Below are 22,693 nucleotides of genomic sequence, written 5' to 3' on the forward strand. Positions count from 1 at the left end.
GGCCAGGTTCTCAGGAGAATTATGCCTGAACTGCTCTGGAGGTTGCAGACAAATCTCTGTCGGCAATAAAAAAAGGGAGTAAAAGAAAACACTGGAAGAGTTTGTGCCTGTGTGTGACAGCTGGCAGTTATGATACAACCTTAAGCAGGGTTGACTCTAGCACAATCTGGGGGAAACCCTGGACAACAATCAAGATTGTCTCCTTCGAAGAGCATATACTAGAAGCTTACACACTTGATAGCTGTTGAAAAGGAAAATCATCATCATGCAGAAAATATAATACACGTATCCAATGTACCATATCCCACAGTGGAAACCTAGAAGTTAAAAATAATAATCCAGTAAATCCTGATGTAGGCATGATGCAAAGAAACCTGTAAAGGGAGATGCACTTCAGTGTGTGGCATTTCACTGAGTTAGACCATCCAAAATTCAGCTTTCAGTGGCACCATGGTTTTTCTTCAACTTCATCTTTGGCTCTTTCTGTAGCAGGAAAAAGGACAGCTGGAAGAAATGGGATGCCCTGGAAAGAGATGACTTTTGAAAAATGGTTTTATCCTTTTAGAACATTTAATCATGGAGTAGAACACCCCTCAGAGCTCACCCAGAACCTGCCCCACGTTAGGAGAGTGGGACCCAGTCCTGCAGAGCTCGGCCATCTTACCTGGACCCATGGGAAACTGCTATTTCATATGCTCAGGACATTTTCTATTCTTCCAAGACAGAAAAAGTGAAATAAATGTATATATTTCCTTACTGACCACACAGAACTTGTACATTTCCTGATGCAGTACTCATCCTGGGCTCCCTTGCTTACTCTTAAGCTCTTTAGCAACTGCAGCAGGCATTTGCAAACCCACTGCTGATTTTTAGCTTTGATAGTTTGGGTTAAGCTTACTGATTGAGAGGTCTAAGCAACGCCACCACTGCTGATGGAAAAACTCCTTTCTTCCTGTTAAATTGAGTTAGGCAACTGCCAGGGCCCGAGTTAAACGAATCCAGACAACGTTTTGCACTGACAAACAACTTGGCTTTATGTTGTACAAACTAGCTGCTGAGTGCTAGCTCAGACATCTTCTCTACAGAAAAACTCACACAAGGTAACCTACAGTTGTTCAGCTAGCACATCCCTAGGACTGATTTGACAAATAAAATAATCACTCAGTTTTACCATTACTTCTTCCAGAGACCATTTTCATTCACCAGATGAGCAGTTCCACCGATCAGATGAATAGTTAGACCCTGCATGTCTCCCCTTTGTGTTTTATTTCTATATGAGCCTAAATAAAACTTTAAATCTAAAATTAATCCAACTTCGTAGCCATGGATATTATGAATTCACTGTATTTTTGCCACCATTCCTATCTTGCCAAAAATAACAAGACAGAGCTAAAGTGGGAAGAACACATAAGAAAACAGGCACCAGGCCAACATTTAATAATGCTACCTGAATGGAAGACTAAAGCAATACCCACGTTGTCACACCGTTTGGCATTTTCCATCACTTCTTCACAGGATGATGGACTGTGGAAGGATGCTGAGCACAGTCAGGGAGAAAATGAGAAAAAAAACACAGAGCTTTGACAATTCATCTCTGACTAAAAGACAGCATTTGAAATCTGATACTGAAAAGCATCGATTTTTTTTTTTCTTTTCCTAAAGGAACATTGCAAATGATACTAATTCACCTTTTCAAATACAGGAAGAGAGCTGGCTAGGAACATTTGTGAGGTCTGTCCATACCATTTCCTTGTTTCCACAGAGGGTGGGATGCTAGTCACATACTATAATTACATCTTCATAATTCACAAGTCACAATGGAAAAAGAGGAACCTGTATTTGAACTGGAATTTTCTCTCTGCCGTGAGAGCCTAAGACGAGTCTTTCTGCTACCAATTCCAAGCCTTCTCTGTAAGTTTAGATTTCCAGGTATGAATCATCTATTATTTGTTTCTAATAAAAAAGTCTGCAACAACATTGGGGGGACAGAAAAGCAAATCACAATCACAGGGCACTGTAGATGAGAGAGCAAATCACACAGAAAGCACACAATTTCTTGTGCACTCTATTAGTGGGATACATTCTACTCATTTCAGAGAAAAAACACCTTTTTAACTGGAACTTGGGGGAAAAAATCAGACATACAGGGAATTTGCAGAAGCAGCGTTCAGTAGCTTAGTACAGCTAGGTAAGAAATGCATTTTTCTTAGTAAAGAACTGACCTTGAACTGTGAAACGTGTCCTTCTTCCTTTACACAGATGGTCTCCACTTGTTCAAAAGCAAAAGAGAGCAACAAACGCACGTACGTGTGCGCATACTTCTGTGATTTAGTCAGCAAGAAAGGGAAGAGCACTTACGTTCATGCACATTTTTATTGAGTAGTAATATAAAATGCTTCTTTCATTGTTACAAGTGCATGCTTTTGATTGCCAACATTTCGAAGTCAAATTACAAAGGCAAGGCTGTAGGCTGTAGTGAATTACTTGGGCACTTATACAATTGTTAAAAAATATCAATGGACTGTTGTTTTGTTTCTTTTTCTTTTTTAGAATGAACCAGTCGAAACCCGTAACTGATATACAAAGGGAAAAAAGTGAAAAAATTACACATTTTGTGGCACATGACAGAACATAACAAAATGACTAAACCATTATGACATTAACAGTTATCATGCATTTAGAATTTCACATGTAACTACAAACTTATTTAAATTTCACAAGGTTTGCTAAACATGCTACCCATCTATATGTGCACTGACAAGCTTATGTTAAAAACTTTAAGAATACTCTCCCCTTAGATTTTTCAAAGCTTTTTTTTCGATTACAAAATTTCAAAGGCATTAAGCATTTTTTTTTAGAGAATATAAAGTACGCCAGTATACATACATTTCCAGTATAAGTCAGACCACTAAGCGCATTACAGTCCCATACAGGCCTATACAGCCATTTTTTTCTTAAAAAACATGCATAGGCAGATTTTTACAGAATATAGATGCTTTTCACTGCACTTAATATGGTGTCTTGTTCACTATACTTAAAAATGCACCACTCATAAATATTTAAATTCAGCAAGCCACAACCAAGACTTGATTTACCAAAAAAAAAAAAAAGAAAACCCCCCAAACCAAACCCCCCCTAAATATAAACAGCAAAAAAAGATAATTGTTATCATTATTCCAGTTTTTTTTTTTAAACAAAGAAAAGGATAATCGCTGCCAAATTAGTAAGATAAGTGTTATATTTAAAGAAGGGCATTGAAGCACACTAAAGAAACCTGAGGTAAGCATAATCTGTACAAAATTAAACTGTCTCTCTCTCACTCTCTCTCTCTTTCTCTCTCTCTTTTTTTGGCATTTTAAACAAATTTCCAACATTCTTTTTTTTTCTTTTTTTCTATATTTTTTAAGACTGCCTAATTTATTTCATAGCCATTGTCTGACAAGAGTAGCAAAACATTATCAATAAATAGTCCTTATTTAGTTTGTACATTTTGTTAAAAATGTTTTGATGTTGTCCATGTTTAGTGCTGCAACTGTAAACGTACAATAGTTAGTAAGAAATTAAACAAAGTTTTCATGTCCAGTAACATAACAAAAGGCCTTTCAGTAACATATCTAGAAGTTCCCAATGCAGTAGGAAAACATGTTCATTCCCCTAACTTTGCAATATATACCAGCATTAGCTTTCATTTTTCTACAAGCATTTTAAAGGCATATCCAAAGGAGGTGTCTATCCCCCACCCCCCTCCCACCAAATTAAAGTTTACGATCTCTTCGTAGATGATTTTGTAAACTGAATCCAACACCTGGCCCCCAGAGCAAGTAAGCTATTATCAGAGGCAAGAACATCCAACTGCTGATGTGCAGCAACCCCATCGCGCCCTGCAGCTCAACCCCCCGCCCAGGAAGTGGTCACTGAATATTGCTGCTATTACTGCCGTTGCTGTCAGTGCCATTAGTCTCTGTGGAGATTGCCTTGTTGATGGAGTTAAGGTTGGCATCAGATGGCACATCTCTGCGCGGAGGCATTCGCTCATTAATTCGATCTAAGCCTTTGGCCTCTTCGAAGCTAGTGATCTTATGCTGGGGTGAAAATCCTTTGATAGCTAAATAAAGGATTATTAAAAAGTACAATTAGCAACGTAGAACTCTTGGCAGTTTTTCCCCCAACTTAGCAACGTCCTTCTTTGCGAAGAAGGCAACGAGAAGATCTGACAACACGACGGACTCCTTACCGTATGCAGAAAGAGCTGGGGGCAAGCCACCACCATCTCTTGCAACCCAACTATGTTTTTCAAACAAGACCAACTTCCACTACTTTGCTGTCCTCTGAGGCTCAGCTTAAAGTACTAAGAGGCTGCTGTGCTGCTCCGGTCTGTAAGTCGGAACAATGCTTAGGGCAAGCAGTGACCCGGTGAGGTGGCTTTGGTTGTCACGGCCTACAGCCTGAACAACGTTAGGCCTCTCCGTAACATCCTTACTCAGGGAAAACTCCCCTTTGATTTTCAAAGCCCAGACAAAATCTGGAAGCACTGGCCAGTTACAAACAGTGATGATGTGACGTGGCCGGTCTTCACGTTAAAGCTATAGGGCATTTGGGCTGACCCTATAACAGCTTGTCCTAGGGTCTCAGTGCAGGCGAGCCACTTGCCGGTCGGTCACTCCCCAACCTCCCTGGACTCTAAAAAGCAGTTTGAGTCAAACAGCAGTAATGCCGTGCAAGGCAGATGAGGGCTATCATTATTTTGTCATATTGGTACAACTGGACTTTGAGAATAAATTCACAAAGGACCAAAGTTCCAACTGGATTCGAGGACTTTTGAACGGCCTTTTAGCAGCAGCACGGATGAGGCCGCATTGACCTCAGAAGGCAGCCGCAGGCTCAGGAATATATTCACAGAGTGTGATTTATTTATTTTTATTTTTTTTTTTTTATTTGATTGATGAGTTTAAGATATTTAGATTTAAAGTAAAAGAGAAAAAAGCACTGTAGGCAAACAGCAGCTCACAGCTCCATAGCAAATTTGTAATAGCCTTCTGTGTGCTTTTCTCTTATCTACACCAAATCCGTGTGCTGTACTTCCAGAACGCTGGTTGCACTTTTGTTATGCCTCTATCTTAACATGCCATATAGCAGAAATGGTGTGTTAGTACCAGGAAACTGCAAACTCCCTGGGTAGAAAAGTGGTAGGGGAGTTTCAAAGATCAAATTCAATATTCTTTCCCACCTTTTACCTTCTCCCCTCTCTTCCCTAAAGTACCCCTCATCTCCTTCCAATATGAAGTCCCAATTCGGTACAAGCTTGTACTTCTGCTAACCAAAAAAAAAAGGCAAACAAAACCAAAACCCCCAGACCTCCAAACATCCCTGGTACCAATCTACCACTCCTTGCATTTTGTGGGGAGTGAGAAAAGCATTTTCATGCTGACATTTTTGCCAACCATTCCTGTGAAAATGGATAGATCCTGTTTGCCTCAGGATTTAGTTCTGTAACCAGTTTCACAAATGTTATATTGGAACTTTGAAGTGCATGGTTTTAACATGTATCATACTTTAACTTAGAGAAACAACAACAACATAATGGTGATTAGTCAAGTGAGCAGGGATGGAGCAGTGAAAACAGAACAGGCCCTATGGTAAGTTTTTTCAAGTACTTTATCGTCTATCACAAAAATGAAGATGTCTAACAAGCACCCAGGCCAATCCCTTAAAGCAACAGTTTAATGGATGGCCATGTTGAAGCTGAAACAGTTGCTGTGTTCTGGAGCTTGCAAGTAGCACAGCCCAGTTGGAATTACAGGTATGGAGCACCTGGTGTCATCAGGCCCTGAATCAAACTGCAGAGGGACAATTAGAAAAGGAGGAAACATTTTCTCCATCGTTAGCTTCGTCTGTGTAGACTAGTCGTTATGACTATGGTTACGTGCCTAACTAGCGAGGATGGCAAATCAAGAATTAACTTGAAGAGTGCATACTCCTGGAACAGGATCATGTTCAACCAATTGTATTTCAAGCAGACACATTATCATCTGTAATACTGAAGAAGGTGCTCTGCTGTAGTTGCTGGTCAGACAACGAGTATTAGCAGTTTACATTGAGAGTATACTAAACACAACACATAGTCACAGAAAATCACAGAAAACAGCCAAACTGTCAACGAGAATGCACACTGCAGATTAGAGATTGCCGATAGGAATAGATAATTCCAACATAAATAGCAGCTTACTCACTGCTATTTAGAAAGCAGTTGTATTTTCTCTTACTTATTTGTTCTAGAATCTTATTCACTGCTTTACAAAAATCAAAAACAAATTCAACTGGCCAAAAGGGCACATCTCACCAACGGACAGCAATCATCAGATTTTTTTTTTTTTTTTTAAATTAACTAAAAAAATACCCGCAGAAAATTTGAGAGGGGCAAGAACAAAATACAACTGAAGAATTTTGTTTTAAAGGGGAATTATGAAAATTCTTCTTCCAAAACTTTATAATGCTGAATGAATATTGTACATCTGTATTGCAATATGTAATTACTTAGGTCTTAGCTGTGTAGTTAAAAATTTCTTAGGGGTTAAATTAGAGGTCTGTCAATAAAGCACCATAGCTTTTGATACTAAACACTCAGAAACCTTCTGAGGCAGCCACTCTCTTTATGTTTGTAGCTAAAATGGTGCTAGTGTTAATGGTTGCTCTAACATAAATATCCAGTGTGTAAACTGCCACTACCAGAGGAAACAGACATCTTACAGATAAATGTGTCATGTTGTTTTACTTAAAGAGAAACAAATATGCTGAACTTTAACAAAAGACCAATAAAAATTTTTCACTAGTGACCTAAAAGTAAAAGAAAAAACAAACTGAAAAAAAGAAAAAAACAACAAAAAAATATTAAAAAAAAGCTGTGTGTTTTCCTTGACCAGAGATTGCTGAGAATGCTTAGAGGCAGAGCCAGCCTTTTGCGTACAGCTTTGGAGCTATGTGTCACAGAGTATTTATGAGCTGCTGCCGAGTTATGTCCCTTGAGATCCAAGTCCCCTGATCTCCTACTGTGGCATTACTCAGTGCTTGGTTCAACATACAGGAAGAATTCCAACATGATTGTAACTTTCAGAAAGAAAAAAAACAGACAACAACAACAACAAAAAATACATTTTCCCCTTTAAAGCAATTACATTTTGGTTAATACCGAGCCACAATTGTTAGCCCAACACCCACACAATCTGTACAAGCTACAGCAAAATGAATACACCCAGCAGAGCCCTTATCTGTTGTAGCACCAACAGAAAGGGGACTGGCCAATTTACCTTCATCAGCCTCAATAGCCTCAACAGTAGCTGAAGAGAAGAAAGGGGTAGCAAAACGAATGAGAAAAATGAGCAGAGGATTTTAACTCTAAGAACAAGTCAGTGAATAGCAAAGGAGCTAACACACTAATGTTACTGTAAGTGCTGGATTTTGGCAAAACAGACACACACAGGAATGCTACACAAAAACAATAAATTGCAGATTGAATTAAGCTACAGTTTGTTTTGAAGCAGAAAGATTCACAAAGTTCATAAAGGCATATTTGAATAGTTTTCTTTTGACTCAAAAAAAAAAAACTTACAAAATGAAAATGTCTTCCATATCGTATATCTGACCTGCAATGTTTATTGTATAATTCTCGCAGTTTTAAATAAGAGTGGTTTGATTTGCTCTGTCAAAAGAGAACAAAAAATGGCATAAAGCCATCACACAAAATTCATACCACTTACAAAGTCAGCTTGAAAAGTATTCACTGCTGGTACAGGGCAAAAGAACCACATCTGCAACTTCTAAGAAAGTTTTTTCTCTCTCCTGACTAAAAGAAACCTCCCCACAACATAGGGAAAGAGTTTGCTCAGAGAGCTTTTTTCTTTGCTTGCAACCTCACTCAGTCTGCTCCATCGGTAAGCATCCTTTATGGCAACCTAATCTTTGAAAATAAAATAATTTTAATGTTTTCAATTGATGGACACAGATACCATATTGAAAACCCTTGGGCCCTCAGAATTGCAAAGCCTGGTCAGAGAGAGAAAATTTTGTAATCAGGAGATTGCTGCAGTGTTATGAATACACCGTATGTTACCACTGTTTTGAAAACTTCATTGTTCTTAAAAAACATAGCCTTCATTTGAATTCTAACCATCAGTTCTGGTTTCAATTTGTTTCTACAGTAGTCAGAGATTTAGAAGCTGAAGCAAATCAGCAAATGTGATCTAATACAGCACTGCTATTGTTAAATATTTAAAGAAATTTTGATTTTCAAGAACTTTGCTGGTGTAGAGAATAGCTCAAGAAGCAGATTTTTTTTTTTTTTTTAAGAATTTCTCTTCTTTTATTTTTCTCCACAGAGAAGCTTTTTTGTCCTCCAATGGATTGAGATCAATATTAAAAGATACATACCGTTACCTTGTTGCATAGGGAAATTAGAGAAGCTAATCCACATGCATCAAGGTAATCTTATGCCTCTCAAGCTACAGAGCGAGAGAGACGGCAAAAATCAAGGAACTAAACCAATACAAGCATAAAAAAAAGGAAACATGACAACTACGATGAGAAACTAAAATGAATAACCAGATCCAAACCAGCACTGACACATTAGGGAAAAAAAAAAAGACAGCTAAGATGTATTACTTCCACAGAACATACTACTCATATTTTCTGTTAAAACACGTAACAATGTGTGCTTAACAGAAACTATGTAAATTTCAGATTTAGTGAATGAGGTACTACGTGTTAACCAATGCAGGAGCTTGTGTATAGTAATGTTTTACTATGCTAGAATACTGCAGTATGAGGAGATATTACTTTCAGTCATGGTAAACATGAAGTGTAGGCAATTTTCTCCAATTCATTTCAATTCCTAATATTTTGCTAGGGCAGCAATAGCAGTTTTCCCGGACAAAATTTTCTGACAAACATAAAGCAACTATACAGTGAAAAGCCTAGATAACAAGTGCGACCCTGTGGAATCATATTGCAGCATTTTCAAAGCAGAATGTTACTATGTCTGTAACACACAAGTTGTCAAAAAAGAAAAAAGGAAAGGAAAAAAGGGGAAACAAAAGTTTACCACAGAATACCTGAATCTTCTAGGTAAGAAAAGAGACAGTAAAGGGGAAAAAATACAGAGAAAAGAATGCTCCAGGAAGGAAATAAGAAAATCAGAGGCTGAGACTGTGTTAAGATTATAAAACATTTCTATTTCTAACATCTACTGCCAATAGAACCTCAGTAAGTGAGAGACATTCTTGCGTGCCTGGTATATACGGTACAGTAATACACACAGAAAAAAGGAGAGCTTATAGTAGTAAATTAAATACTTTGCAGCTCCTTATCCCACAAGGAATATTTCATCAAAGGCAGACTTACAGATTTCCTGTAACAAAAAGCACTTGGTATAAAACTGAACTGACAATCTGTATTGTGTTTGTGTGCAAGGCAAATACAGTGTTTGTAAGAGCCTCCCCTCACTTTGGCTTAAATCAGAATGTGAAATTGTTCTCATGCTGTCACCTAGAATTGCAAGAAGATAAAATCTACTTCTAGAACTATTTTCATTGGTGATTCTCTGTGAGGAAGAACAAATCAGATAAAATAAGAGTTTGAGTGTCATTATCTAAGCTGAATCTTCTGTACTCAGTGTATCAAAAGCTGCTCTTGAGAAAAATAAAAGACGACTATGAACTGTGGAAAGAGTGCACTTCACATGTGATGCTGATCTACCATTCTGAACAGTTGATTTTCAGGGACTTTTTTTCTCTCCTTCTTTGAAAATCAGTGGTACGTAATAAGTCTTAAGAAACGGCCTTACGTGAACTGCTCCAAATGCTCCAGTACAGCAAGCCATCTGTTTTATTCTGTCCTTTATTTATTTATTTCTGAGAAGAGTGTGGTTATTTTCCTTGGGTTCTCCAGTTAAAAATCAATTGTTTCTTTTACACATAATGACACACAGAGGCAAACATGCTTACCGCTTTGCAGTGTTTGTTTTCCTCCAGAGAGCACACCACTGGGCAGCATTCCTGTTGGAGTCAGACCTTTCAGCGTCAGCACACTTTCACTCTCTTCTCTGCAGAAGAAAAAATATAGCAAAATCACTGTTTTTTATGTTGATTTATTTTTTTCCACCCAAAAAATACAGAAAGTGTTCTAGCTACACCTGTCCTGCAATAATTTATCTTCTATCTCCTTACCAGGAAATAGAGAATCTTCTGTTGGTGCAGTTCCAGCACTGATGCAGTTTCCCCTCACAACATTTGGGATTTCTCCTTTATATATGTAAGTACTTCACCTTTGCACCACACGATACACAGACTCCCCCTATAGCAACAGTATAACCTGCATCTATCAAACAGCGTATGCAAATACACACATTGGAATACAGTGCTGAAACCACAAACTTGAAAGGAGGAAGACCAAAGGAGCAGTTATTGCCAACAATATATTTAAATCTGTCTTAGTAGTTGATTCTTGGATCACACAATAAGTTGTTGTTTTGTTTTTGTCTATGCTAGCACTAAGATGCATTATTTATTATCGATCATCAGCCACTAAAAAAAAAAAAGAGCTAGAAACTCATTAAAATTAATGAGCACTTTCAACCTTGCTAGTACTCTTATAGTTTTGTATGCTGAAAATGATACAGGATTTAAGGAAAATATTTTAGGAAATATAAATATGTTTTACAGGTCCCCAAATACATATAGTTTTCAATATATGCCAGGAGGAATACAACAGCTCTATCCAGACAAAGTTATATACAGCCTTCTACTGTAATGCTGATGACATACTTTCTCAGCAGCAAAATTGACCCCAATTCTTTAAGAGAAGAATATTTTGAAGTGTTTTACTTTGAAATATATAATGACATTAAATTGGAGGAAGCAAACACAAAGGCAGAATTTAGTTCCGCATTCACTTGAGGATAATATGGTTTTGTCTATCAAAACTGTCTCTCAACAATTCTAGCACATACAATTTTCTTTAGACCTCTACATGGCCTGAATTAATCATGTATTTCAAACGACTCTTGTTTATCTATGACATATACTCTTCAAGTTCCATTTTTAGTTTGAAACGGTTTCTTGTTGTACACATACTTTTCCTAGTGTAAAAGTCAAAATTAGACTGTGACTGTTTTCAAGCTGCCCAGGCAATTTGAACTAAAGCAATAGCCCAATATTGCCTGAACTAACAGGGTATTGTAATGCCACTACAGAGTATGACACATTAAAAGATTTGCTTGCTCTTGATTATTTGCCTCTACAAGAAAATGTCTAATCTGCATTTTCAATTCAATCCATTTCTTCTCTTTTTTGAATTAAACTGCAGTATCACTTTTAGCTTCACCTTCAAAGGAAATGTTTATCCATTGTATTTTTTATTATCTTTAAAATACATGTCCCCAACAAATCTCTGATTTCATCTCAACAACCTTTAAAGACTTTTAGCTAGCCTTCAGCGTTCTTAATTTTGTATTTCACCTCCTTTATTTAATTTTTTAAAATAAAAGTGAACTGATTAAGTATTTTATTTGCTTCCCCCCTGTCTAGATACATCCAAAGAAAAGCTAGACTGGAAAATAAAAAGTTACAGAGAGGCAACGACAGAGAATCACAAGGTCTTCCACTGAGCTTAAGTCTTATGGCTTTCTTCTTATGGCTTTTCCTTGAAAAGCTCATCTACAACCTTTGAAACTGAATATAGTGCTTTTTTGATACCTAATTTTGAGATGGAAGTGGCTGAAATGATCTCAGATATGAGCTTTACATTCAGGTTACATTTAAAACATATCTCAAGGGAGGTGGCCATTCTGGCTCAGAGAAGAGAGTCCTTTGAATGCGGTCAGATCAGGTGAAGATTATTTGGAAAAGCTTTTCAAGAATGTGAAAACAGGTTTCACAGAACAGCAATGACAATCAGGAACCTCAAAGATTTCTGAAATACGTTGTTTTAGACGACAGTGTTACCTCAGTCTTTGTAGGGTTATACACCGTTATCAAACACTCGGGTGTTAAATGTGGACTGTGCTGGCAAGACTGAAAACAAAATCCAGGCTATTCTGTAGGAATAGTACTTGCAGGATTAACCTCACGTAATTTTATCTGTGTAGAAGTCTAGCATCAATTTGAGGAGAATCAGCCTTAACCAGGCAAGAGAATAGGTACACCCAATGGTGGCTGGGATGAAGTGGCACTCATCTACCTGGAAGACTGGTCAGCAAAATTGTCCATTTGATGTACCTATTTATCTGCCTATTATACCTGACCACAGTGAGGGTGTGCTATATTTGCTGGTTAAAGTTAAGGGAGAACAAATATACTCTTTGTCTTCACTCCATCCTGCAAAGTTTTAAGGCCCATCAGTATCAAAAAAAAATGTATCCAAGACTCAGCAGCTTCAGTGAATGAACCACTGGCTTCTCTACCAGATACAGTCCATTCTGGCCTTCTGGAGATGTTGGGATGCATGTAGTAGTGGTAAGAAAAAAAAAGTCTCATGAAACACTGAGATGAATTAGGCTGATTTTCAGGAAAAGATAAAGCCTGATTTCCATTAGTATCTCAAAACATTACACTGATTTTCATGAAATAATTTAAGAGAGCTCCAAGCTTCAAATGGTGCTAAAACCCTGAGCTATGAGGCTCGTGCATGTCACTTAAAACAGGGCACAAACAAGAATTACGCTGTATTCTTACTCCATGCATGAAATGATTCCTGCCCCATGGTTCCTTCTGAAAGTCTTTTACATATAGGTGATGAGAGTCATTGGCAAATTATCAAAAAAAACCCAAAAACATCAGCTGACCATCAAATTCCAGACCCTTCTGTTTCTGCATATTAAAGTCCAGGTTTCTGTTAAATTCATCCTATATTTCAAAATGCAATCCAGAACAAAATACAGTGGGGATCCAAAAGCTACAGTTCAAGGGCATGGGGAAAGCCAGGTTTCCCAAACTTTGTTTGCTCAACTATCACCAGAGAAAAATAATTGTGCTGTTTTATGAAGGTGGTGACAATGTCAGCTCCAGGCCCCCTGCCAGATTTAATACAGAGGAACAGGTGGAAACATTTGATTGCTCCCCCGTCTTGTTTAGGGAAAAGGCATTATGCCAACTTTTAAAAAATTATTTATTTTTATTTTTTACGGGTACCACTGAACTGACAGTTCACATGTAACAGTTTTGGAACCCCAGGTATAAGGTTCTCCATCTCAGTATGCAATTTAAAGCTGTGCTGCTGCACTCCGTAATGCACAGATGAACTGCTGTGTCCATGAGAAGCCCCAGTGAAAACCTGCCCAAAGGTGCACGCTGCAGGAGAGTCTCAGAACAAGAAAATTTCTAAGTTTCATCTGAAATCAGGAACGTATTCTTGAAGTAACTATTTTTATTCCATTCTCTTATATCAATCATAACTATCATACCAATACATTAAAAAAAATTAAACCCCCAAAAAACCCAAACCTCAATTTTATACCAACTGTAGAAGCCATAAACTGACTACAGCAGAGCAACATACAATTTCCTGGAAAAATTCCCTCTGCTGAAAGGGAGGAAGAACTGTATTTTCTATATTTAGACCTCAGCACAGTACAGCATGTTTTCTATTCTACTCAGAGACATCAAATGGAAAGTTCTAAACATTGGCTAGCAATTAGTTACTCATGTTCATGTGTTTGGGGGAGTGCAGCTGAAGGCAATGAGTTGCTGTTGTTTGCACTGATTTCCCGGATTTTTAGTTAAGTGACCGTAATGCTTTCATATTTAATCATCTTTACTCATGGCTGTAGCAATAACTATAGGTGACAGTGGTTCAGTTGGCTTCCTTTTTAATGAGATGTTATGTGGAAGATGCTCTTTCTCTTCATTTAACTCTTGCCTCACAGTTAGAAGCTAAAAGAGTTAACTCGCACACCTGGACAGAAAAGGACTTCAGAAAAGGGTAATTGCAATTTTCTTTGTTGATGTCTTTTGTCTGTCTGTTGGTTTCAAGTTCAGCAAAAACACTGAGGAAGATTTTTCAGAGCCATAATAAACAGCAGCACTGTCTAAATAAAACAGTCTTTAAAAGGTTCCAGCAAAGCTCAGTTGGGTGGTAGATTAAAATATTAAGTTTTCTGTTTGATGAACAGTAGAGCTCTAAGTAATCATTAAAAGCTGTCCTTTAACAGAAAATAAAAGAACAACAAAAAAACCTTACCTTAGCACTGAGAAAACTCTAGCCATTTTTCCTATTGCTCTTATCTTGTTCCTTATAACCTCCTTTCGAGCAGCAGCTGTTGCTCCTATGGAAAATACATTAAAAATAGTTACAGAGACTTGTAAATAATACATCACTGTTCTGAACTCTAAGTAAAAGAAACATCATTTTTGTACTTCAGTTTGCCAAACTAAGCCATATCTGCTCTCAGAGCCAAAAGTATTTTTTTATTACTTACAGCTCAAGACTAATCACTTCTGAACAGTCTAGTTATTAGCATCTTTAGAGTTGCGATCCTTCTTCTGCTACACATTAAACCAGCATGTTTTTCATGAATATACTCTAATTTTCCATTTAAAAGACATTTTCAGAGATCAAAATTTTGAAAACAAGTTACTTCGAAAATTGTCAAAATGTCAAAAGATATTCAACATGAACAGTGTTCAAACCATAAAGTTAAAAAAAAAAGTGGGATTTTAAAAACTATTTCTTAAACTTGCTATTTTAAGTGAAAAATAATCATGTTTCACTTAATTTTCTACAAAAGGGATTGGGGTACGTTTAAGGCCAAGAGGATCCTAATACGTCTTTCACATCCCTAGCTGAAAAGCTTTTAAAAGGTTATGAAACCTAAAAGACAGAGCCCTGAAAACCAGCATGATAACGTAAGGATAGTGTTGGCTGGTAGTAACTGACAGATTTTTTTAGATAAAACTTTCTTCTCATCATGCTATAGCCTGCTCAAACTTACAATTACTCTCAAATTTATGAACTCACAAAATACATTGCCTTAAAAACATCATACACTGTAACAGTGACTGTAGTTCAGCTGATTTTGCACGTGTAATTGCTACCAAGAATATTACATATGTATAAAAAAAGAAAACCACCTTAATGGGGAAAACCTATAATTGTAGAACTAAGTTATCAGAACTAGCCATTTCTTTTAACAAGGAAAAGTAAAACACTCTACAAGAAAATGCCACAGTATACTAAGTTAACAGCTTCACTTAATTATCAGAATCATAACCACGTACATCCAGAAGTTCTCCCCAAAGCATTATTAACAAAAGGTGACCTTGGCTCATATGGATGCTGACAGCTCCTACCTCAGAGGTTCAAGAGTGCAACTAGAAAAATACCACACCAAGATACTGCTTCCTTCTTTGCTGCGCCAGAATTCAATGGCAAAATGAAAATTCCTATCTTCAGTTCCTAGGAAAGCCCTCCATTTTATTAAGCAGAATCCATTGTAGAAGCTAAAATAGCAGAAAGAGCCAAAAATCAGGGAGCCAGAGCTGCAGCAGAGATGTGCCGCAGAGGAGCAAGGTGCTGCTGAATGCCCGTGATGGATGGAGTAGGTGAAAAGCAGCAGAAAACATGGGGCCTTGCCATGCAGGCCTTCTTTCACTATATTTAAAACATGAAGTGACCTCGGACAGAAGGGGTCGGAAGGAAACACTGGCTCCAGCCATTTAGCAGAGCGCAGGAGAGGTCCGATAGTGCAACGCAGGAGATTTGTTGGGTACTTCTCAGGGCCAACTGTGAGATAATTCTCATCGTTGTGGGTTTTCTCCACACTTCTCTGCTGATGGCAGCCCCATGGTTCCGCTATCAAGTGCTGTTACTTCCCCTACTGCAAATCTCTCAATTACAATTACACTCGTAACAGCTTGAGATAACTCCTGGAAACACAAGGACTGCTTAATGCTATTTACCAGCTGACTAGGTGGTCTGGCTGATACTCTGGCATTTTAGAAGAGGTGAAAAGGATGTACTTTTTTTTTTTCCCCCTGTGCTTGGATTTCAAAACAAATAACAATCCTTTGCAAAACTTTCAAAACTGAAAATAACTCATAAACTCTAGAGCTGTTCAAAAGAATGCTAAATAACCTGAAGAACAAATATCAGGGGTAACAACACAATATCTTGGGATGAATCACACTGCAACTCTTAATATCATGGTGGAGAGCAAGTTCAACCCCTTAACAGAACAAGGGATATTTTATAAAATGGGAGCTTGATAGATGCACAGAGAATTGTGCAGAGCTCTTTGTACAGTTGCATGTCCCCAGCCAGCCTGCATACAAATGGGGACACATGAACTACCTTGCATGCACCCGCAGCTACCACAATCTGCACGCTGAAATGCTGGTAACTCTATGCTTACACACTGGTGTATCTTCATCCACGTGTCAAGGAGCACAAACTGTCTTATAATCATGCATGCTACTTTTGCCTTTCCATCTCTTAGGGGGGCTATTAAATGTGTTATTTCCAGACATTTCTAACTGTCATTCTAACCTGCCTGAATTAAGAGTCCATTTCTTGAAGTTCAAAATAAAAGAAACTATGCTTAGAACGATGTCTTTCAAATAGAAGGCTAGTTTGGGGCATAAATGCATCATTCTAGATGATAAAGAGTGGGAGAAAGGGCTGTAATTCAGCTGTAACTGAATTATATCTAAACCTATTAGTAAGAGCTTAATGAAAATTTTAATTTAAACAGCAACAGGTTCATCAGGAAATAGAGGGGATACATTCCTACCTCAGTTCCTAGAATCTCACAAGGCCACTGAAACCACAAGGTATGTAAGACAAGGTTTTCATCCTTTTTTTTTTTTTTATCCCCACGAAAGCATTGAAACACAACTTGTACTTTCTTTCGGGTCTCGATACTCCTTTATTACTAGCCCACACTGTTCTAGTTGATCTTATAAGTACTTCTGACCTTTTTCCAACCAGTGTTTAATTTCCAGAAGAGTTGAGAACCGGAAACCAGGAATATAATTTATTACTGAAGTAAAATACAATGCTCTACCCACAAATGAAAAATAAGAAATAAAACCACCCTCAATCATAAAACAGAACAGGCTCAGAACAACTATTTTATTTCTCATCAATACATATACTTTACTAAAAGATACACTAAAAAATTTCTGTCTCTATTGAATTCCCTAATTTATAATAGATCTGTGTGGGTTTTTTTAATGTTCACTGCTCAATTATTGGTGATGATTTTATTTATCCTTTTTTTTTTTTTAAGAAAACTTTATGTGCTAAATAATGCACCTACTATTGCCACGTGACATTGCCCTGCTAGTTTTGACTCAATGCTGCTAACCTGATAATATCTGGATTCCCTAATTATATACACATAAAACTTAGACTCATGTTTCAAGTGCGTCTACTCTATTTTCATACTCTGAAATTCACCATTATGGAAAATCTTTAAGAATTACTTCAGCTACACTTAAACATACACGTATATGAAAGTAAATAGGTCATAACTTGAGAACTGACTATGGGTAAAATGGTTAATTTTCATGTTGGCAAACATTGTCTAATATCCCCATATAAACTTTTAAAAACAAACTATTCTTTCAATACCTTAAAACCTATTTGGATGAAGAGAACTAAAATAAACAAACCAAAAAAGCATTATGAACACAACCAAGGTTAAAATTGGAGAAATATGGGGGGGAGGGGGGGGGGGGCTGGAATGTAGAATAAAAGCTTTGAACCTTACTTCAGAAATTTAACAAGTTCTATTGGAGCTCAGATTTGTAGCATCTAAGCAAGTATTTTGCAAGCTGGATATGTAGGACTTAAGTAAAATGTAATTTAGACCTTCAGATTAAGAAGTAGAACAATGAAAAAAGACAGTAAACTCTAAAAATATTCTGAGAGGTAGGATTGAATGGATAGATAATACTGATTAAAAAACAACAAAAAATAAATCTCTCAATGATATCCTAATATATTATGTATGATCTAATTAAGCATTAGGAAAATGATATGAAAGCAAATTAATTAAACTTAAGCCTTCCAATTTAATACCTTTCTTCTGTGCATAAATGGGATCTTCTTATGAATTCCAAAGGGGGAGGAAAGAAAAAGATCAGTGATGTTTGCAGAATGAAAACAAAAAATAATAAAGAACATTTGACAACATCAATGGAAACGCAATGTTTAAGTAAAGTCTGAAAAACAGAAAAGAAACAAATTAGGCAGGGAACATCCAAAAGGAAAGAAACAGATTGAGAACTATGGGGAAAAAAGAAAAAAAAATAAACAACTGTTTTCAGGTTAAAGACTTGTTAGTAGATTTGTAGGAAACTAACATGCAGGCAGATCAGCAGGTAAGCTTAGCCTTGCTGCTACGATCTCTTGAATGCATATTTTCTTCTACATTATTGCAGCTGCTTTGATAAGGCTCAATCACTTCTCAAAAACAGCAGATATTAAAAGATCTCCATCCCTCATCCCACACCCCATTTGGGGGTGTGCCTGCCTGATGACACCTCTTTTTCTTAGAGTGATCAAGCTGATTCTTCCAGTTTATTTACATCTGATATCCGACAGAATTGCTTACTATCACAGACGTGTGCTGCCTCTACCAAAATCAGTGTTATCTAGGGTACCCATGCGTTTGTCAGAATCATCCAGCAGCTTACAGTTAGCAAATCCAAGCGGCTACAAGGTACTGCATTTTAAAATCAGCTATTTTTGAGAGCAAGATAAGAGCACCCCTCAGAGCCCTGGCACGATTCCACCATAAGAAGTGTTTTGGGGACATGGGTTGTCTAGCGCATACTACTAGGCTGGTTCAAATGCGGAGCACACCGATGTGCTGTATTGGCTCTTGTGAAAAAGATTTTGGGTACGGAACAACTAGACCCCACCAGGAAAAAATAAAAATGCCATTAAAATGCCCCTTTGCTACTAATTCGCAGAGGGGAGGTATGCATTGCTGCCCAACGTTGCTGCTTTGCAGGAAGAACAAGAGTAATACAGTGAAAAATAACCTCCCTGTCTTTCCTAGCTAAAAATTAACTTATTCAAAAGCTAAGTCTCTCCTGTCTGCCTAGCTAGCATCATGAATGCTCTGATCAAGGCATCGGTAAGTGACCGTGACCTAAAGACAAAGGCTTGACTTTTACTTGATCAGTCTCCGTGTTAGTTGCTGCAGAGCTTTCCTGGGTGTAGTTTATTGCACTGAAGACCTGTGGCAAATCTCACGTGCTGCTGTTCATATTGGAACCAGGTTACGATCAACAGCACATGTTTGACACGGTAATTCAGTTTAGTCTCAGACTACAGCACTTTGCTGCGGAAGCTGTGTTCCAGCCAAGGAATAAATGCTGCACCTAGTGTTATGCCAGCAGCTTTTTCCACAAGGAGGCTGTGAGCTACGATGTTGAAGGCAACACAGAAATTAACGCAGGTAGTTTAGAAGTGCCTTTATGCCAAATCATGATAGCGATGCATACAAAGCAAGGAGAGCATTTGCGTCAAGTTGTCTATTACATTATTGCACACTTTTAATTAGCAGCTTCGTTTTTCAATCAAATGCATGAGGCCAGAAATGTTACTAATTAAAATACACCAGGATTCTGACTACATGCTGGCTGGATACAAGTATTTGTAGCTCCTGTTGCTAAGCAATACGTTTGATGCACAAACCACTAGCTAATGTTCACCTAAGACATTTTTTACTGGATCCGATTATGTTGCTACCACCGTAGTGAACAGGAAAGAAAAGGTACAGCAAGAGGAAGCTATCAGAGATGAGAAAATTTAACGTACCATAACCTCTCATTTTTAAAGCAAGTGAAACCAAAAGGCCAATGCAGGCCACCAGGGAGATATGGTCTAAAGGGCACTGCAATCACTATTTAGGTTCTCTTCTACTAAGCATACACAGAAACCACCTCTAACAAACTGATCATATCCCCACGATATATCTCCTTAAGCAAAAAAAAAAAAAAGGGGGGGGGGAAATAAAGGAATACATGCTGTTGGGCATCCTGCTCATGGCTAGATGCAACATGCATGACTTGGAACAAAAAGATATATATAAAAAAAAAGGCTCACAAACACCATGCAGTGAGGTCAGGCAGTACTGATGGGGCTTTGTTTTGAAAGGGAAAGTGAGTGAGAGGGGAAGACAGAGGGCAAGGAAGTGTAAGAGAAGATAACAAATGAATGATCAGTGCAAACCATAGCGATGGATCATTCTTACTACATGTGGGAACCCAGGTCAGGGCATGTTCAAACTGCAAGGAGAGAAAGGAAATCAGCAGCGAGCCCTGAAAGCTACAGATGATGCAAAAATACTCATTGATTTTAAAGAATCATTCCATCAAACAAAATGCATCTGCTGTTGCAGGTATCAGGCATTTCCTTCTATGGGAAATACTGCTAAAGAAAAACGTCAGTGGTGAGCAGGACTGTGCTGCTGCAGTCCTCTGAGGAAGGTGGACAGAAATTGTGAAAGAATAGTGGAAATGTTGAACCACTACAAGACGGTCAACACACCGCCCGCCCTTACAGGAAGTTTTAAACCGATAATCATTCCAGTTTGCTTCACCAAGAACACAAATAAAACACCTTGTACTTTCTCCTCCCTAAAAGGCAATGCTCTAAGTATAAATAAATAAATGAAAATAAAAAATGAGGAAAAAAAAAAAGAGGAAACAACTACCTCTGAGAGAAAGATAATTTTCCTTTGTTGTACAGAAAATAAATCAGAATGCACTGGGAAGTCATTACAGATATCAGCCTCTATTTAAATTTAAATCAACTCCCAAATTTACTTTTATGCCTGAATCCTTCAGTCTCTCCCATGTGTACAGTCCCCACAGGCCCACTGCTCCCAGTGGGCTGGAGGAACAAGAGTACACGCTCTACAAGCTGCAGCACCGCTGCCACAGATCTCACTTTAGAGCTCTAAGGGGATTATCTGGGGAAACAGACACGAATGTACATCATCTGCGGTTCTGGCTGCACATCCTAAAGAGGAAGACACTGCTAATAACTTTCTTAAAATTACGTTTTACATAGAGAAAGCATTCATACCAAAAAATCTTGAAGTAGATTTAGACAACGGTATTAGCTTTACAGTACCAGGAACGGTTTAATTATTCCTCATCTAGAAATTTTAACACTGCTGGATATAATTATGCAGTATACACACATGCAAGCCAAGGGGATTTCAGCCTGCGTTCCTGCTTAGGCACCTGTAATGCTGCAAACTCCACGCCTGGAAGCGTGCCATGGCCAAACTCCCTGGGAGACAGCTGGTTCACACTCCTCACAGCACACAGCGAGGAAAATACACAGGAAACACAGAGCCCTGCTGCAGCTGGGGAGAGCTCCTCTCATCGTCACTGCAGAATTATCCGCCACGAGAGCATCTGTCCTGAAAGACCCCTAATGCCTCTTCGTTTGTGGCCACGGGTTTGAAAACCTGCTGCTGAGCTGTAACCACCTAGGCATAGGAACGATGAGGCAGTAAAATTTCAAAAAAGGTCTGTGGCCACTGGCCCACCTATGCTCTGTTTAGTGTCAATGGAAGTTTATAGCACAACTTTAAGAGAAAATGTTAGGCCAATGCTGAACTGATTTAAAAATCCTTCCCATAAAACCTTTGCTTTGGCAACGAATTCAGTGAAATTTCAGCCCATGCTTAAGTGCTTTCTTGAGCCAAGGATTTTAAGCACATGGTTTTCCTGCTACTGTATTTAATTTGACACAGTTTTTACTCATTGTATGCCTCTGTGCTGTTTCGCACACTGCTTTAATTACACAGTAGCTACTTATTTAAATTTCATGAGAAAAAATTCAGGCACAATATTCAAACAGGTGTTTTCTTCTTTGCACTGATTACTGGTTTCAGTACATCCAGTCTTTGTCCCAAGTCCTGCAAGATAATTGTTCACGTCCACACTGTGGCGGCTACAGAACAGGGGAATCCAATTGGCTTTTCGGAGTAAATGCAAAGTGCTATAATCCGTATCCTTCTTTCCCATCGTAAAGGAAACATGTCAAAATCCATGATTTAACTTCCTCTTCTAAAGATTAAGAATAAAGGCTCTGAGAAGGAACTTTAATTATTAATTATAATTTCATTAAATATTTGTCTTACTTGATAGCTCTTCATTCTCCCCATTCTATCATTCTACCTACAGACATCATGAGAATATTTCTAGTAGTTGCTTGGTAGTCCTATTTTTCCGTACTAAAACCTAAATAAATTCCTGTTCTCTAGATTTTTATTTTTATTTTTTAAATATTGAAAGCATCCATAGTAAGAACAGCAGCGATGCATGGGGTTTTTTTTTCAGTTTTGCTCGATTGAAAAGGAATATTCTGGAGAGCTGCAATTTTCTGTAAAGCTGTGCAAGAGTAAGTAATGGCTAATGAAATAAATTTACTTCCAAGAAATTCCAAATTGCAAGATATAAAGTGTCCTTTACCATCAAACCAACAGGAACATGGCAACTTATCATCATATAAATTCCAGCCCAAGTGATAACAGAAGTGAACGTTCCTTTCTTCGTAGCAGAAATGTCAGGTCAGAACATTCTCTGCATCTGTACAGGTTGATTTTTATTGATTAAATGGATTCTTAAAGCCTTTTAAATACACAAGTGCATTAAAAGATGTGACGAACAAAATATTT

General features: G+C 37.9%; 1 protein-coding gene across 5 annotated transcripts in view; it reads right to left on the bottom strand.

The window, feature by feature from the left end:
• Positions 1 to 2,354: 2,354 nt before the first annotated feature.
• Positions 2,355 to 22,693, bottom strand: part of PPP3CA (protein phosphatase 3 catalytic subunit alpha) — a 196,886-nt gene continuing 176,547 nt past the window's right edge. Inside the window, exons 11-15 of one of the 5 annotated variants that reach the window (XM_066996852.1) lie at positions 18,067 to 18,090; positions 14,227 to 14,311; positions 9,996 to 10,093; positions 7,305 to 7,334; positions 2,355 to 4,105 (exon numbers count right to left, since the gene is read on the bottom strand). In XM_066996852.1, coding sequence (XP_066852953.1) covers positions 3,912 to 4,105; positions 7,305 to 7,334; positions 9,996 to 10,093; positions 14,227 to 14,311; positions 18,067 to 18,090 — 431 coding nt within the window. In that variant the 3' untranslated portion in view covers positions 2,355 to 3,911. Of the gene's footprint in view, positions 4,106 to 7,304; positions 7,335 to 9,995; positions 10,094 to 14,226; positions 14,312 to 18,066; positions 18,094 to 22,693 lie in introns of all 5 variants that reach the window. The other 4 variants (XM_066996851.1, XM_066996853.1, XM_066996854.1 and 1 more) reach the window with 4 other exon arrangements.

The sequence above is a fragment of the Anser cygnoides genome, chromosome 4, assembly GCF_040182565.1.
Source record: "Anser cygnoides isolate HZ-2024a breed goose chromosome 4, Taihu_goose_T2T_genome, whole genome shotgun sequence".
Taxonomy (NCBI): Eukaryota; Metazoa; Chordata; class Aves; order Anseriformes; family Anatidae; genus Anser; species Anser cygnoides.